At 46.3% G+C, this 18179-nt stretch overlaps 1 protein-coding gene across 4 annotated transcripts in view; it reads right to left on the bottom strand.

Moving 5' to 3' along the window:
- Positions 1–18179, bottom strand: part of LOC144483758 (uncharacterized) — a 60154-nt gene that overhangs the window by 33642 nt on the left and 8333 nt on the right. For all 4 annotated transcript variants that reach the window (XM_078202469.1, XM_078202523.1, XM_078202403.1 and 1 more), the window contains exon 3: positions 3092–3191. In XM_078202469.1, coding sequence (XP_078058595.1) covers positions 3092–3191 — 100 coding nt within the window. The remainder of the gene's footprint in view (positions 1–3091; positions 3192–18179) is intronic.

Raw genomic sequence — 18179 nt, 5'->3', positions numbered from 1 at the left:
TTACGAGCCTGGTTGAGTTCTTTGAAAATGTGACCAAGCACATTGACGAAGGAAGAGCGGTGGATGTGGTCTATATGGACTTCAGCAAGGCATTCGATAAGGTCCCCCATGCAAGACTTCTTGAGAAAGTGAGAGGGCATGGGATCCAAGGGGCTGTTGCCTTGTGGATCCAGAACTGGCTTGCCTGCAGAAGGCAGAGAGTGGCTGTGGAGGGGTCTTTCTCTGCATGGAGGTCAGTGACCAGTGGAGTGCCCCAGGGATCTGTTCTGGGACCCTTGCTGTTTGTCATTTTCATAAATGACCTGGATGAGGAAGTGGGGGGATGGGTTGGTAAGTTTGCCGACGACACGAAGGTTGGTGGTGTTGTGGATAGTTTGGAGGGATGTCAGAAGCTGCAGCGTGACATAAAAGGATGCAAGATTGGGCGGAGAAGTGGCAGATGGACTTCAACCCGGATAAATGTGTAGTGATCCATTTTGGCAGGTCAAATGTGATGAACGAATATAATATCAAGAGTAAGACTCTTAGCAGTGTAGAGGATCAGAAGGACCTTGGGGTCCGGGTCCATAGGACTCTTAAATCGGCCTCGCAGGTGGAGGATGCGGTCAAGAAGGCGTATGGCGTACTAGCCTTCATTAATCGAGGGTTTGAGTTTAGGAGTCGGGAGATAATGCTGCAGCTTTATAGGACCCTGGTTAGACCCCACTTGGAGTACTGCGCGCAGTTCTGGTCACCTCATTACAGGAAAGATGTTGAAGCCATTGAAAGGGTGCAGAGGAGATTTACAAGGATGTTGCCTGGATTGGGGGGCATGCCTTATGAGGATAGGTTGAGGGAGCTTGGTCTCTTCTCCCTGGAGAGACGAAGGATGAGAGGTGACCTGATAGAGGTTTACAAGATGTTGAGGGGTCTGGATAGGGTGGACTCTCAGAGGCTATTTCCAAGGGCTGAAATGGTTGCTACGAGAGGACACAGGTTTAAGGTGCTGGGGGGTAGGTACAGGGGGGATGTCAGGGGTAAGTTTTTCACTCAGAGGGTGGTGGGTGAGTGGAATCGGCTGACGTCGGTGGTGGTGGAGGCAAACTCGTTGGGGTCTTTTAAGAGACTTCTGGATGAGTACATGGGATTTAATGGGATTGAGGGCTATAGATAGGCCTAGAGGTGGGGATGTGATCGGCGCAACTTGTGGGCCGAAGGGCCTGTTTGTGCTGTGGCTTTCTATGTTCTATGTTCTATGTTCTATTGTGCAGCAGTTTACCAAATAACTTTTCAAAGGCCATGCACAAACCATCAACAGCATTATCCTCATCAAGCCTCTGTTACCTCATCAAAAAATCTCAAGCAAGTTAATTAAGCACTATTTCCCTCAACTACTCCATGCATATAGAGAAGGGTACAAACAAGTTCAGGAACCAATTTGTCCTGTGTCAGAGGGATTGGAGCCTTTTCCCTGAACGCAATCAACAGTAATACTGAGACAAGGGGTGATATGCATTGTTCATGACACCCTTAACTTTTGTCAAAATTCTTCAAGAGCAGATTTCACCAAGAAAGATCCACTGCTATTCAAATATCCTTTCTGCCTGGTTCAATCGTTACCAACTTTAATGTTACGGACAAGAATGGGATTAATTTAAACAGCCCTGATTTGGGGTGACAGTGGTTAGCACTGCTGCCTCACAGCACCAGGGAGCCGGGTTCAGTTCAGACCTCATTTGGTAGAACTAACGTAGGGGGGAGCTATACGATAAATGGCAGAACCATAAAGGGTGTAGATACGCAGAGGGACCTGGGTGTGCAAGATCCTTGAAGGTGACGTCACAGGTGGAGAAGGTAGTGAAGAAGGCATATGGCATGCTTGCCTTTATAGGACGGGGCATAGAGTATAAAAGTTGGGGTCTGATGTTGCAGTTGTATAGAACGTTAGTTCGGCCGCATTTGGAATACTGCACCCAGTTCTGGTTGCCACACTACCAGAAGGACGTGGAGGTGTTAGAGAGAGTGCAGAGGAGGTTTACCAGGATGTTGCCTGGTATGGAGGGGCTTAGTTATGAGGAGAGATTGGGTAAACTGGGGTTATTCTCCCTGGAAAGACGGAGGATGAGGGGTGACCTAATAGAGGTGTATAAAATTATGAAAGGCATAGATAGGGTGAACGGTGGGAAGCTTTTTCCCAGGTCGGTGGTGACGTTCACGAGGGGTCATAGGTTCAAGGTGGGGGGGAGGGGGAGGTTTAACACGGATATCAGAAGGACGTATTTTACACAGAGGGTGATGGGGGCCTGGAATGCGCTGCCGGGCAAGGTGGTGGAGGCGGACACACTGGGAACGTTTAAGACTTATCTAGATAGCCATATGAACGGAGTGGGAATGGAGGGATACAAAAGAATGGTCTAGTTGGGACCAGGAGCGGCGCGGGCTTGGAGGGCCGAAGGTCCTCTTCCTGTGCTGTATTGTTCTTTGTTCTCAGGTTACTGTCTGTGCGGAGTCTGCACGTTCTCCCCGTGTCTGCATGGGTTTCTTCCGGGTGCTCCGATTTCCTCCCACAGTAAGAAAGATGTGCTGGTTAGATGCATTGGCTGTGCTAAATTCTCCCTCACTGAACCTGAACAGGTGCCGGAGTGTCGCAACTAGGGAATTTTGACAGTAAATTCACTGCAGTGTTAATGCAAACCGACTCATGACACTAATGAATAAAAACTATTTTGCCTTTATCTAAACTCAGTGTTGCCTCATATTCCTTTCTTTTCAACAGCTCTCTTTTATTCTGATTGCGAAAAGGAGCTGCAAAACCACTGCCCCACAGAGTGAGTGTGAATGCGTGCAGGCATGCACGAGCGTGAAGGCGAGCGCGAGCGTGAAGGCGAGCGCGCGAATGGGCGAGCGCGCGAACGGGCGAGCGCGCGAACGGGCGAGCGCGCGAACGGGCGAGCGCGCGAACGGGCGAGCGCGCGAACGGGCGAGCGTGAACGGGCGAGCGCGAACGGGCGAGCGCGAACGGGCGAGCGCGAACGCGGGCGGGCGAGCGCACGAGCGTGAATGCGTGCAAATTTCAATGAAACAACAGCAGGTGGATAATCTTTTTTCCTACCTGTTTCTTTGTTCATTAGGGCATTGTAGTATGCAAAGAATGCCCTGAATTCCACAGGCCGATAGGAAAGCACTTTGAATATGTTCGGCAAAAATCCACTCTGTAAAACAGTAGAAGTACCAAAAACATATTGCTTGCTTCCCAATGTTACAAAACATTGCGAGACAAAAAAATAACATTCAAATCACCTTAACAATTTTACAACAAACTACGATAGTAAGTGAAGGTTGGAAAGAGGAATAGTGAAGGATTGAAAGGGCAAGGTGTGATGTGTGAGGTGCCACAGGGACCAGTGCTGGGGTCTCAACTATTTATAATATATATATATCAATGACTTGAATGAAGGGCCGAATGTATAGATGCTAAATTTGCTGATGACACAAAGATAGGCAGGAAAGCAAAAGGACCTAGATAGGTGAGTGAGTGTGCAAAAAATGTTTTGGTATATGATGTGTGAAAATGTGTATGTGTCCACTTTTGCAGGAAGAATAGGAAATCAATATATTGCATAACTGGAGAAAGACTGCAGAATTCTGAGGTAGAGAGGGATCTGAGTGTCCTGGTATGTGAATCAGTAAAAGTTAGTATGCAGATACAGCAAGTGATTAGGAAGGCAAGTGGAATGTTGTAATATATTGCATGGGGAAAAGAACATAGAGAACATAGAACATAGAAAAACTACAACACAAACAGGCCCTTTGGCCCACACGTTGTGCCGGTCGTGTCCCTACCTACCTAGGCCTATATATAGGCTTACCTATAACCCTCAATCCTATTAAGTCCCATGTACTCATCCAGAAGTCTCTTAAAAGACCCTATCGAGTTTGCCTCCACCACCATTGACGGCAGCCGATTCCACTCACCCACCACCCTCTGAGTGAAAAACTTACCCCTGACATCTCCTCTGTACCTACTCCCCAGCACCTTAAACCTGTGTCCTCTCGTAGCAGCCATTTCAGCCCTGGGAAAAAGCCTCCGAGAATCCACCCGATCTATACCTCTCAACATCTTGTACACCTCTATCAGGTCACCTCTCATCCTTCGTCTCTCCAAGAAGAAAAGACCGAGCTCCCTCAACCTATCCTCATAAGGCATGCCACCTAATCCAGGCAACATCCTTGTAAATCTCCTCTGCACTCTTTCAATAATTTCTACATCCTTCCTGTAATGAGGCGACCAGAACTGGGCACAGTACTCCAAGTGGGGTCTGACGAGGGTCTTATAAAGCTGCGTCATTATCTCCCGACTCCTAAACTCAATCCCTCGATTGATGAAGGCCAGCACACCATACGCCTTCTTAACCACCTCCTCCACCTGCGAGGCCGATTTAACAGTCCTATGGGCCCGGACCCCAAGGACCTTCTGATCCTCTACACTGCTAAGAGTCTTACTCTTGATATTACACTCCTTCATCACATTTGACCTGCCAAAATGGACCACTACACATTTATCCGGGTTGAAGTCCATCTGCCACTTGTCCGCCCAATCTTGCATCCTATCTATGTCACACTGCAGCTTCTGACATCCCTCCAAACTATCCACAACACCACCAACCTTCGTGTCGTCAGCAAACTTACCAACCCATCCCTCCACTTCCTCATCCAGGTCATTTATGAAAATGACAAACAGCAAGGGTCCCAGAACAGATCCCTGGGGCACTCCACTGGTGACCGACCTCCATTCAGAAAAAGACCCATCTACAACCACTCTCTGCCTTCTGCATGCAAGCCAGTTCTGGATCCACAAGGCAACAGCCCCTTGGATCCCATGCCCTCTCACTTTCGCGAGAAGTCTTGCATGGGGGACCTTATCGAATGCCTGGCTGAAGTCCATGTCAACCACATCTACCGCTTTTCCTTCGTCAATGTGTTTAGTCACATTTTCAAAGAACTCCACCAGGCTCGTAAGGCACGATTTGCCTTTGGCAAAGCCGTGCTGACTACTTTTGAGCATACTAAACTTCTCTAAATGTTCATAAATCCTGTCCCTCAGGATCTTCTCCATCAACTTACCAACCACAAAGGTTAGACTCACCGGTCGGTAATTTCCTGGGCTATCCCTATTCCCTTTCTTGAATATAGGAACCACATCCGCAATCCTTCAATCCTCCGGAACCTCTCCCGTCTCCAACGACGACGCAAAGATCATCGCCAGAATAGAATATATAATTGGGGATGTTTTTCTGCAGTTGTACAGGGCCTTGTTGAGACCACATCTATAATGCAGTGTTTACAGTTTGGGCCTCCTTATTTAAGAAAGGATATAAATAGATGAGTAGTAGTTTAGAGAAGTTCATCAGTTTAGGAAAAACTGAACCCATTTACCGGTTAAAATGACTCACATTCGAGGCCCCAGCTTACCAGGGTGATCCCCCATCCTGCACCCCCCCGATTGGTTCCCCAGGTCATGTGACCCTTACTTTTCAAATTGATTCTTAAAGGGACAATCACCAGATCCCTCCCTTTCGAAGTCCCTTTATACAATATTCAATTCACAGAGTCCCAGACACTTTAGGAACATTTAAGCGGTTATTGGATAGGCACATGGAGCACACCAGGATGATAGGGAGTGGGATTGCTTGATCTTGGTTTCAGATAAAGCTCGGCACAACATCGTGGGCAGAAGGGCCTGTTCTGTGCTGTTCTGTTCTATGTTCTATAATTAAACATTCAGGGAGTTGCTGAATGCTTGTGGAGCAGCGTAACTCCTCTATCTGGAGCACTTCCACAGGATTGCAATCAGCCAAGTGGTAGCCAAAAAGGAAGTTTGATATTCTGTTCTCCAGGGCTCCTCCTGACTACTTCGTTAGATCAGACTTAATCATTTGGACGGCTCACTCAGTTAGTCCATTGGATGCTGGGGAGGCGCAGTTCAACTGTACTTTGGACCATTGAGTGTGGTAAAGTTTTGAAAGTCAGTACTTGTGAATACTGATCCACTGTCAGATTCTATGATTTCAGGTATCCCATAGATTAAAAAAAACATTAGCGTAATCTTTCAAAGGTAGCATGTGACGTAGGAGACTTCACCTCAAAATGTCCATCCACTTGGTGCACATCAACAATGAGCAGAAACATTGAGTCCATGGATGGACCAACATAATCAACATGGACTTGTACCCACGGCCGGCCGGGCCATTCCCAACGGTGCAGTGAGGCTGCAGCTGGCAACCCTTGTTGTAATTGGCACTGTTCACAGCACTTCATAGAAACCCTACAGTGCAGAAACAGGCCATTCGGCCCATCGAGTCTGCACCGACCACAATCCCACCCAGGCCCTACCCCAATATCCCTACAAATTTACCCGCTAATCCCTCTAACCTACACATCTCAGGACACTAAGGGGCAATTTTAGCATGGCCAATCAACCTAACCCGCCAGTTGTTTTGTCTTTTTGAATCCTAACACCTCCATTAACAAAATTGCCAGGGCAGCGAATTTTTTGGACACGTTGCCAGTCTCGGACTGTGGGAGGAAACCGGAGCACCCGGAAGAAACCCAAGCAGACACGAGGAGAATGTGCAAATTCCACACAGACAGTGACCCAAGCCGGGAATCGAACCCAGGTCCCTGGAGCTGTGAAGCAGCAGTGCTAACCACTGTGCTACCGTGCCGCCTTGACTGAGCTCTCGATGTCAAAATCAATGCCAGGCAACCACATATAATTTCTGGCGAGCAACTTTACCTTTCAGATGCCCGGATGAATACTGCCTAATTCTATTGGAAGCGGCTCTCTGCCAGGGACAGGGATGACTGCTCTTGCTCCCCAGAGCAGGATGCCACCCTGGCAATTCAATTCATCCTGCGGGTAACAAATGGTTTCATTTCTTCAGAAACCAGCTCATTGGCCCAACTTGTAAGTATTTTGTGTCTCACTTTGGCCAAATGTGGATCCCAACTGATCCAGTACCAGATTTGCTTCGCCGAGACTGGCAACGTGTCCAAAAGATTCGCTGCCCTGGCAATTTGCTGTGGCACTGGAGCAACTGTAACACTTTCTTCTCAAGGTCGATGGCTAAGTGCATCCACATTCTAGCGACAAGGATAAATAGAGTGGTCACAAGGACTTTAAACAATTGGGGGGGGGGGGGGAGGGAAGAGTAAAACTATGGGAAGTATAACAATTAATGGAAAGCAAAGCAGCAGGTTAGCATGTGGGGAGAAGATTTCAATTACATCAAACATCATCCAAAGATGTGCGGGTTAGGTTGATTGGCCAGGTTAAAATTGCCCCTGAGATGTGTAGGTTAGAGGGATTAGCGGGTAAATATGTGGGGGTAGGGCCTGGGTGGGATTGTGGTCGGTGCAGACTCGATGGGCCGAATGGCCTCCTTCTGCACTGTAGGGTTTCTATGATTTCTATGATCAGGAAAAAAGTTAAAATGAAGGAGAACTCAGGGAATTTTATTAATGGAGGTGTTAGGATTCAAAAAGACAAAACAACTAGCACAAGGGCACTGTACCTGAATGCTTGTAGCATTTGAAACCAGGTAAATGAGTTGACGGCACAAATCATTGCGAACGAGTATGATTTGGTGACCATTACGAGACATGGTTGCAGGATGGTCACGACTGGGAGTTGAATATCCAGGCATATTAGACTGTTCGGAGAGACAGACAGGAAGATAAGGGAGGTGGTGTAGCTCTGATATTTAAGGATGACATCAGGGCGGAGGTGACAGATGATGTCGGTTTTATGGGGGGAAAAAGGTCGAATCCATTTGGGTGGAAATTAGAAATAGTAAGGGGGAAAAGTCACTGACAGCCGTAGTCTATAGGCCGCCAAATAATATCACGGTGGGGCGAGAAATAAACAAATAACTGATGCATGTAAAAAAGGTACGGCAATTATCATGGGGGATTTTAATCGACATGTCGATTGGTCAAACCAGGTCGGTCAAGGAAGCCTTGAGGAAGAATTCATAGAATGGTTAGGTTAGAAGGTTAGGTTGATTGGCCATGCTAAAATTGCCCTTAGTATCCTGGGATACGTAGGTTAGAGGGATTAGTGGATAAATATGTCGGGATATGGGGATAGGGCCTGGGTGGGATTGTGGTCAGTGCAGACTCGATGGGCCGAATGGCCTCTTTCTGTGCTGTAGGATTTCTAAGAATGTATCCGTGATAGCTTCCTTGAACAGTATGTAATAGAACCTACGAGGGAGCAAGCTATCCTAGATCTGGTGCTGTGTAATGAGACCGGAATAATTAATGATCTTACAGTTCAGGATCCTCTCTGACGTAGCGATCACAGTATGGTTGAATTTAAAATACAGATGGAGCGTGAGAAGGTAAAATCCAATACCAGTGTCTTGTGCTTAAACAAAGGAGACTACAAAGGGATGAGGGAGGAGTTGGCAAAGGTAGACCGGGAGCAAAAACTTTATGGTGGGACAATTGAGGAACAGTGGAGGACTTTCAAAGTGATCTCTCACAGTGCTCAGCAAAAGTATACACCAGTGATAAGGAAGGACTGGAGAAAAAGAGATAATCAACATCGATATCTAAGGAAATAAAGGAGGGTATCAAAGAACAAAGAACAGTACAGCACAGGAAACAGGCCCTTCGGCCCTCCAAGCCTGTGCCGCTCCTTGGTCCAACTAGACCAATCGTTTGTATCCCTCCATTCCCAGGCTGCTCATGTGACTATCCAGGTAAGTCTTAAACGATGTCAGCGTGCCTGCCTCCACCACCCTACTTGGCAGCGCATTCCAGGCCCCCACCACCCTCTGTGTAAAAAACGTCCCTCTGATGTCTGAGTTATACTTCGCCCCTCTCAGCTTGAGCCCGTGACCCCTCGTGATCGTCACCTCCGACCTGGGAAAAAGCTTCCCACTGTTCACCCTATCTATACCCTTCATAATCTTGTATACCTCTATTAGATCTCCCCTCATTCTCCGTCTTTCCAAGGAGAACAACCCCAGTCTACCCAATCTCTCCTCATAGCTAAGACCCTCCATACCAGGCAACATCCTGGTAAACCTTCTCTGCACTCTCTCCAATGCCTCCACGTCCTTCTGGTAGTGCGGCGACCAGAACTGGACGCAGGACTCCAAATGTGGTCTAACCAGCGTTCTATACAGCTGCATCATCAGACTCCAGCTTTTATACTCTATACCCCGTCCTATAAAGGCAAGCATACCATATGCCTTCTTCACCACCTTCTCCACCTGTGTTGCCACCTTCAAGGATTTGTGGACTTGCACACCTAGGTCCCTCTGTGTTTCTATACTCCTGATGACTCTGCCATTTATTGTATAACTCCTCCCTACATTATTTCTTCCAAAATGCATCACTTCGCATTTATCCGGATTAAACTCCATCTGCCACCTCTCCGCCCAATTTTCCAGCCTATTTATATCCTGCTGTATTGCCCGACAATGCTCTTCGCTATCCGCAAGTCCAGCCATCTTCGTGTCATCCGCAAACTTGCTGATTACACCAGTTACACCTTCTTCCAAATCATTTATATATATCACAAATAGCAGAGGTCCCAGTACAGAGCCCTGCGGAACACCACTGGTCACAGACCTCCAGCCGGAAAAAGACCCTTCGATCACTACCCTCTGTCTCCTATGGCCAAGCCAGTTCTCCACCCATCTAGCCACTACCCCTTGTATCCCATGAGCCTTAACCTTCTTAACCAACCTGCCATGTGGGACTTTGTCAAATGCCTTACTGAAATCCATATAGACGACATCCACGGCCCTTCCTTCATCAACCGTTTTTGTCACTTCCTCAAAAAACTCCACCAAATTTGTAAGGCACAAAATTGAAAGAAAATGCATACAAAGTGGCAAAGATTAGTGGGAACCTAGAGGAGTGGGAAATCTTTAAAGGTCAACAGAAAGTCATGAAAAAAGTTAAAAAGAAAAGTAAAATGGATTACGAGAGTAAACTAGCTCAGAATATAAAAGAGATAGCAAAAGTTTCGACAAATATATAAAGTGAAAAAAAGTGGCCAAAGTAAACATTGGTCCTTTAGAGGGTGAGAAGGGGGATGTAATAACTGGAAATGAGAAAATGGCTGAGGCATTGAACAGGTATTTTGTGTCGGTCTTCACAGTGGAAGACACAAATAACATGCCAAAAATTGATGACAGCAAGGCTATGGCAGATGAGGACCTAGAAACTATTATCACGAAAGAGGTAGTGTTGGGCAAGTTAATGGGGCTAAAAGTAGACAAGTCTTCTGGTCCTGATGGAATGCATCCCAGGGTACTAAAAGAGATGGCAGAAACCAGGCAGAAACAATTGTACATACTTTGGGCGGCACAGTGGTTAGCACTGCTGCCTCACAGCACCAGGGAGCCGGGTTCAATTCCGGCCTCGGGTCACTGTCTGTGTGGAGTTTGCACATTCTCCTCCGGGTGCTCCTGTTTACTCCAAAAAATGTGCAGGTTAGGTGGATTGGCCATGGTAAATTGCCCCTTAGTGTCAGGGGGACAAGCGAGGGTAAATGCGTAGGGTTATGGGGATAGGGCCGAGGTGGGATTGTGTTGGTGCAGACCTGATGGGCCGAATGGCCGCCTCCTGCACTGTAAGTCGTCTCACAGCACCAGGTTAAAGTCCAACAAGTTTATTTGGAATGATGAGCTTTTGGAGTGTTGCTCCTTCCTCAGATGAGTGGAGGGTTGGGTTTACAAACACGGTATATATAGACTCAATTACAAGATAATGGTTGGAATGCGAGTGTTTACAGGAGTCTTTAGACGTGCTTGATCATCGATACAGATACCACCATCACACGTGAGACCACCACCCATCAGGTACATGGTACATACTCATGCTACTTGGCCAACATTGTCTATCTCATACGCTGCAGGAGCAAATATCCTGAGGCTTGGTACATTGGTGAGACCATGCACTCGCTATGACAATAGATGAACGGACACCACGTGACAATCACCAGGCAGGAGTGTTCCCTTCCTGTCAGGGAAGACTTCAGCAGTCAAGGACATTTAGCCTCCGATCTTCAGGTAAGCATTTTCCAAGGCAGCCTTCAAAACACACGACAATGCAGAATCGCCGAGCAGAAACCGATAGCCAAGTTCTGCACACACATGAGGACAGCCTCAACCCGGATCTTGGGTTCAGGTTATACTACATGTGGTCCCCACCATTTTGCCTGACCTTGCAAAATCTTACTAACTTTCCTGGCTTGAGACAATTCACACTTCTTTAACCTGTGATTATCCCTCTCTCCACTCGCGTTGTCTGTGCCTGTAAAGAGTTGATTACCTGCAAAGACTCGCATTGCAAACATTATCTTGCAATTGTGTCTCTGTCTATATATGCCCTGTTTGTGAACCCAATTCACCCCACAGACTGTAACATATTCAAGGTGGCTCCAAAATCGTAATACTCCGACATGTTTTAATTTAGTGATGCAAGTTGCAGTTGTTTTGTCTGGGGCTCTCCCCCTTGAATTAAAACTGAATCTGAGGAGTATGACTGGTGGTTTAGGCAAGAAATGCGACTTCACCAATTCACTGATTGATTTGGATTCGGGCACGCTTGGGACTGTGGGATTGCGAATCGGATTATATGTTTGGGTTGCACACGCACTCAGCAGAATTGCCTTGTACTTTGTCTTCTCCCCAATTTAGTTCGCTTGGAAGTAATACCCAAGGCATTCTATGTATTGTGCCCAGTCCTCCTCAGAGGACTCAAATGGATCCATCAGTCCAAAGAGGACATCTTAGTCAGTACTTGTGTCTTTTCTCAACTTCACTGTGAACTGAATACTCTCAGTCTGAGAATTTTGTTTTATTTTCATTGCCAAATGTCAAGATGCTTGTTCACCAGTTTAGGGAAAACACAACTCATTTATTTACAGGTTAAACTATACAGAGACTTGCAGCCAATCTGCTTCCGAGATGACGGAGTACAGAATCCGTGCTTATCAGGGTAATGCCCCACCTGATTGGTTGCCCAGATTATGTGACTTTCAGATTCATCCTTAAAGGGACAATCACAAGGTGTATTCGACTGATTCCCAGGATTTTGGGGGGGGGGGGGGGGGGGGGGGGCGTTATCTTATGAGGAACGGATGAACTGTTGGAGTTCAGAAGATTAAGAGGTTATCTGATTGAATCATATAAAGATCCTGAGGAGGCTTGACCAGGGGAATGCTAAAAGGATGTTTCCCCTTGAGAGAGAGACTAGAATTAGAGGTCACAGTTTAAAACGAGGTCTCCCATTAGGCAGATATCAGCAGTATTTCTTTCTTAGAGGGTCATGAGTCTTTGGAAGAGCAGTAGAGGCAGGGTCATTTAATATTTTTTAAGCAAGGGTAGATTGAGTCCTTTGTTAGTCAAGAATCTAAGGTTACTGGGGATAGGCGGGAATGCCGAATGAGGCCACAATTAGACCAGCCATGATCTTACTGAATGGCAGAGCAGGGTTAAGGGGCTGAATGGCCGACACCTGCTCCTATTTTTTGTGTTTCCATGTACATAAAAGAATAACATTTCTCTCCCCCTCCCTGGTTTTAAAGTTGAGAAACTACCAATGCAGCAGCAGAGAAATTTTGAGGAATTTGAAATAGTCACCACAGAATTCTAAAGGAATCATTCTGCTAGCTAGGACCTGTCATCGAATGATGTAGAATTTGATTTGATTTATTGTCGCATGTATTAACATAGTGAAAAGTATTGTTTCTCGCACGCTATACAGACAAAGCATACCATTCATAGAGAAGGAAATGAGAGGGTGCAGACTGTAGTATTACAGTCATAGCTAGGGTGTAGAGAAAGATCAACTTAGTGCGAGGTAGGTCCATTCAAAAGTCTGACAGCAGCAGGGAAGAAGCTGTTCTTGAGTCGGTTGGTACGTGACCTCAGACTTTGGCAGCTTTTTCCCGACAGAAGATGATGGAAGAGAGAATGTCCGGGGTGCGCAGGGTCCTTAATTGTGCGGGCTGCTTTGCCGAGGCAGTGGGAAGTGGAGACAGAGTCAATGGATGGGAGGCTGGTTTGCGTGATGGATTGGGCAACATTCACGACCTTTTGTAGTTCCTTGCGGTCTTGGGCAGAGCAGGAGCCAGACCAAGCTGTGATACAATCAGAAAGAATGCTTTCTATGGTGCCTCTGTAAAAGTGGTTGAGAGTCGTAGCTGACATGCCAAATTTCCTTAGTCTTCTGAGAAAGTAGAGGCGTTGGGGGGGGGGGGGGGGGGGGGGGGGGCTTTCTTAACTATAGCGTTGGCATGGGGGGGTCCAGGACAGGTTAGAAGACATACACACCGTGTCTCCCCCAGCAGCTGTTTTACTAACTACTTTTCCCTGCACCAACATGTCAATATATTCCTATTTGCTACCGCATAAAACCAACTTTTGCCCTCAGGAAACAAGTTTATTCTATGTGCCCAAGAATTTAAAACATTCAGGCGGAGAAAAAGAGTTCATGTGTCGAGATGGGGTCGGGAGGGGGCATCCACAAGGTTGTTCTATCAACAGATGCTGTGCAAGATGGAATGCTTGCCCCTCTTCTTAGTTTTAATGCTAAGCTTTGGGTTTGATTTATGGTTTTATTTAGTTAAAGGTTTATTCCCACGTTGTTTGGTTTATGTTTTAGTTGGTTGCTTGCTTTACAGATCTGTTTTTAGATGGGGGTTTTTGCCAGTTTTAACGAGCTTGCAGCCAAATTTAATTTGCCCCAATCTCATTTTTACCACTATGTTCAGCTCCGTAGTTTTACTCATTTTCACTTTTCACCCTTTCCTCAAATACCGCGAAACACATTATTAGAAGGAATTTTTTCACTGCCTCAAACTCAAGTGTTCTATCTCAAGATTGTCTGATCTCATGCTGTCCTCTGGCCCCTCTTCTCTCCACAAGATAAGAAATGATTGGGAAGCAGAGTTTGGGCTTGACTTTGCAGAAGACTGGTAGGAGGAGGCCCTTGTTAGGGTCAACTCCACAACCTCCTGCGCTCAGTTAAGCTGAATTCAGTTTAAAGTTTTGCACAGAATTCACTTCACCAAGGCCAGAACTAGTAGGATTTTCCCCAACACAAGCAAGAAATAAGACAAGTACTCTTTTGCCCTTGCAGTCCATACCCACATGTTCTGGTCATACCCAAGGCTGGCTTTCCTCATAAGATCAGCACCTCCATCCAAGGTATTGATACCTTGTTCAAGTGAACCTTCTCTGAACTGCTTCTGACACATTCTTTCTCAAATAAGGGAACCAAAATTGTACACAGTACTCCAGATATAGTCTCATCAATACCCCACCCAACTGTAGAAAAACATCTCTACATTTATATTTCATTCTTCTCCCAATAGAAATATCCATTTGCTTTCCTAAATCACTTGCTGTAGCTGCAAACTAACTCGTACTGATTCATGTACCAGGGCACCCAGATCCTTCTGTATCTCCTGGTTGAGTCATAGAACATAGAACAGTACAGCACAGAACAGGCCCTTCGGCCCACGATGTTGTGCCGAGCTTTATCTGAAACCAAGATCAAGCTATCCCACTCCCTATCATCCTGGTGTGCTCCATGTGCCTATCCAGTAACTGCTTAAATGTTCCTAAAGTGTCTGACTCCACTATCACTGCAGGCAGTCCATTCCACACCCCAACCACTCTCTGCGTAAAGAACCTACCTCTGATATCCTTCCTATATCTCCCACCATGAACCCTATAGTTATGCCCCCTTGTAATAGCTCCATCCACCCAAGGAAATAGGCTTTGAACGTTCACTCTATCTATCCCCTTCATCATTTTATAAACCTCTATTAAGTCTCCCCTCAGCCTCCTCCACTCCAGAGAGAACAGCCCTAGCTCCCTCAACCTTTCCTCATAAGACCTACCCTCCAAACCAGGCAGCATCCTGGTAAATCTCCTCTGCACTCTTTCCAGCGCTTCCACATCCTTCTTATAGTGAGGTGACCAGAACTGCACACAATATTCCAAATGTGGTCTCACCAAGGTCCTGTACAGTTGCAGCATAACCCCACGGCTCTTAAACTCCAACCCCCTGTTAATAAAACCTAACACACTATAGGCCTTCTTCACAGCTCTATCCACTTGAGTGGCAATCTTTAGAGATCTGTGGATATGGACCCCAAGATCTCTCTGTTCCTCCACAGTCTTCAGAACCCTACCTTTGACCCTGTAATCCACATTTAAATTTGTCCGACCAAAATGAATCACCTCACATTTATCAGGGTTAAACTCCATTTGCCATTTTTCAGCCCAGCTTTGCATCCTATCTATGTCTCTTTGCAGCCTACGACAGCCCTCCACCTCATCCACTACTCCACCAATCTTGGTGTCATCAGCAAATTTACTGATCCACCCTTCAGCCCCCTCCTCTAAGTCATTAATAAAAATCACAAAGAGCAGAGGACCAAGCACTGATCCCTGTGGCACTCGCTAGCAACCTGCCTCCAATCCGAAAATGTTCCATCCACCACCACCCTCTGTCTTCGATCAGACAGCCAGTTACCTATCCAATCGGCCAACTTTCCCTCTATCCCACACCTCCTCACTTTCATCATAAGCCGACCATCATAATATGCTGTTTTTCTATACTTCCTACCAAAGTTTACAAGTTCACATTTTTCCACACTATACGCCATTTGCCAAATTCTTGCCCACTCACTTAATCTATGTCACTTTGTATACTCATGTCCTCTTCAGTTACTTTCCTGCCTATTGTTGCACCATCAGTAAATTTAGCAACCATACATTCAGTCCCTTCGTCCAATTCATTGATGTAAACTGTAAATAGAATCATAGAATCCCTACAGTGCAGGAGACCATTCAGCCCATTAAGTCGGCACCCACTCTCCAACAGAGCATCCTACCCAAGCCCCAACCCCACAAGCCCACATATTTACCCTCCTAATTCTCCTAACCTATACATCCTGGGACACTAAAGGGCAATGTAGCATGGCCAATCCACCTAACCTGCACATCTTTGGAGTGTGGGAGGAAACCGGAGCATCAGGAGGAAACCCATGCAGAAATGGGGAGAACATGAAAACTCCGCACAGACAATGACTCGAAGGTGAAATCTAACCTGGGTCCCTGATGCTGTGAGGCAGCAGTGCTAACCACTGTGCCACCCATAAATAAATAGTTGAGGCCCCAGCACCGAATCTTGAGACAAGCCACTCACCTCACCTTGCTAAGTCAGAAACGACCAAATGTATGCCTACTCTGTTTCCTGTCAACTAACCAACCTTCATCCACACTAATGTTATTCGTTACACTGAGCACCTTTGGTCTGTGCACAATCAGGACCCTGACCTTCCGGTTGCTGCCATTTTAACACACGATCCTGCTCCCATGCCCACACGTCTGTCCTTGGCCTGCTGCAATGTTCCAGTGAAGCTCAACGCAAACTGGAGGAACAGCATCTCATCATCCAGCTCGGCACTTTACAGCCTTCCGGTCTCAACATCGAATTCAACAACTGCAGACGATTTGCTCTATCTACCCCGCCTCGGCCCCCTTTGTTTTCATTCTATTTTGTTTAAATTTTTACTGTTCTCTACCCTTTATTTCCTTATTGTCTTTCTTCATTTTTCTTCCCCCCGACTCTTTCCCCCACCCTTACCTTTGCTTCCCCTTTTCTAAATTTTACCTCTGTCCCATCCATTCTCTCCCTCCCCCAACATCTTCATTTTAGCTTCTCTGCTGTTTGGCGATTCACACCCTTTATTCTCTCCATGGACTGCCATTAGCAGCCTTTCGCCTGGTTTCTGTGGCTATGACTCATCTTTCATTCCCTCATCCTGCAGTATAAATATCTCTCACTTTCTATGCCTTTTAGCTTTGACAAACGATCATCTGGACTCAAAATGTCATCTCTTTTTCCTCCTTACAGATGCTGCCAGATCTGCTGAGATTTTCCAGCATTTTCTATTTTGGTTCCAGATCCGCAGTAATTTACTTTTACTCGTTACACCATGAACTCTTATTTTGCATCTTAACCCTTGATGTGGCACCTTGTCAAATGCCTTATGGAAATCTACAAGTACCCATTTACCCTTGTTGCTTGTTTTTTCCTGAAATACCTCAAATAAATTTGTCAAAAATGATTCCACATTCACAAAACCATGTTGACTCTGTCTGATTACTTGAGATTTTATATGTGCCCCACTATAACCTCCCAAAAAATAGATTCCAGCAATTTCCCTACAACAGATGTTAAGCTAACTGGGTTGTATTTTCCTGCTTTCTGTCTCCCTCCTTCCTTGAATACAAGTTTAATGTCTTAAAAATATCGTGCTTTCCTGTTAGAACATAGAAAAACTACAGCACAAAGAGGCCCTTCGGCCCACAAGTTCCGCCGGTCGTGTCCCTACCTACCTCGGCTTATAAATAGACTTACCTATAACCCTCAATCCTATTAAGTCCCATGTACTCATCCAGAAGTCTCTTAAAAGACCCTATCGAGTTTGCCTCCACCACCACCGACGGCAGCCGATTCCACTCACCCACCACCCTCAGTGAAAAACTTACCCCTGACATCTCCTCTATACCTACTCCCCAGCACCTTAAACCTGTATAAGAACATAAGAACATAAGAAATAGGAGCAGGAGTAGGCCATCTAGCCCCTCGAGCCTGCCCCGCCATTTAATAAGATCATGGCTGATCTGACGTGGATCAGTACCACTTACCCGCCTGATCCCCATAACCCTTAATTCCCTTACCGATCAGGAATCCATCCATCCGCGCTTTAAACATATTCAGCGAGGTAGCCTCCACCACCTCAGTGGGCAGAGAATTCCAGAGATTCACCACCCTCTGGGAGAAGAAGTTCCTCCTCAACTCTGTCTTAAACCGACCCCCCTTTATTTTGAGGCTGTGTCCTCTAGTTTTAACTTCCTTACTAAGTGGAAAGAATCTCTCCGCCTCCACCCTATCCAGCCCCCGCATTATCTTATAAGTCTCCATAAGATCCCCCCTCATCCTTCTAAACTCCAACGAGTACAAACCCAATCTCCTCAGCCTCTCCTCATAATCCAAACCCCTCATCTCCGGTATCAACCTGGTGAACCTTCTCTGCACTCCCTCCAATGCCAATATATCCTTCCTCATATAAGGGGACCAATACTGCACACAGT

Source organism: Mustelus asterias, chromosome 1, assembly GCF_964213995.1.
Source record: "Mustelus asterias chromosome 1, sMusAst1.hap1.1, whole genome shotgun sequence".
NCBI lineage: Eukaryota > Metazoa > Chordata > Chondrichthyes > Carcharhiniformes > Triakidae > Mustelus > Mustelus asterias.
The sequence above is the reverse complement of the archived record's forward strand: the minus strand, read 5'-3'. Positions and strand labels throughout refer to the sequence as shown.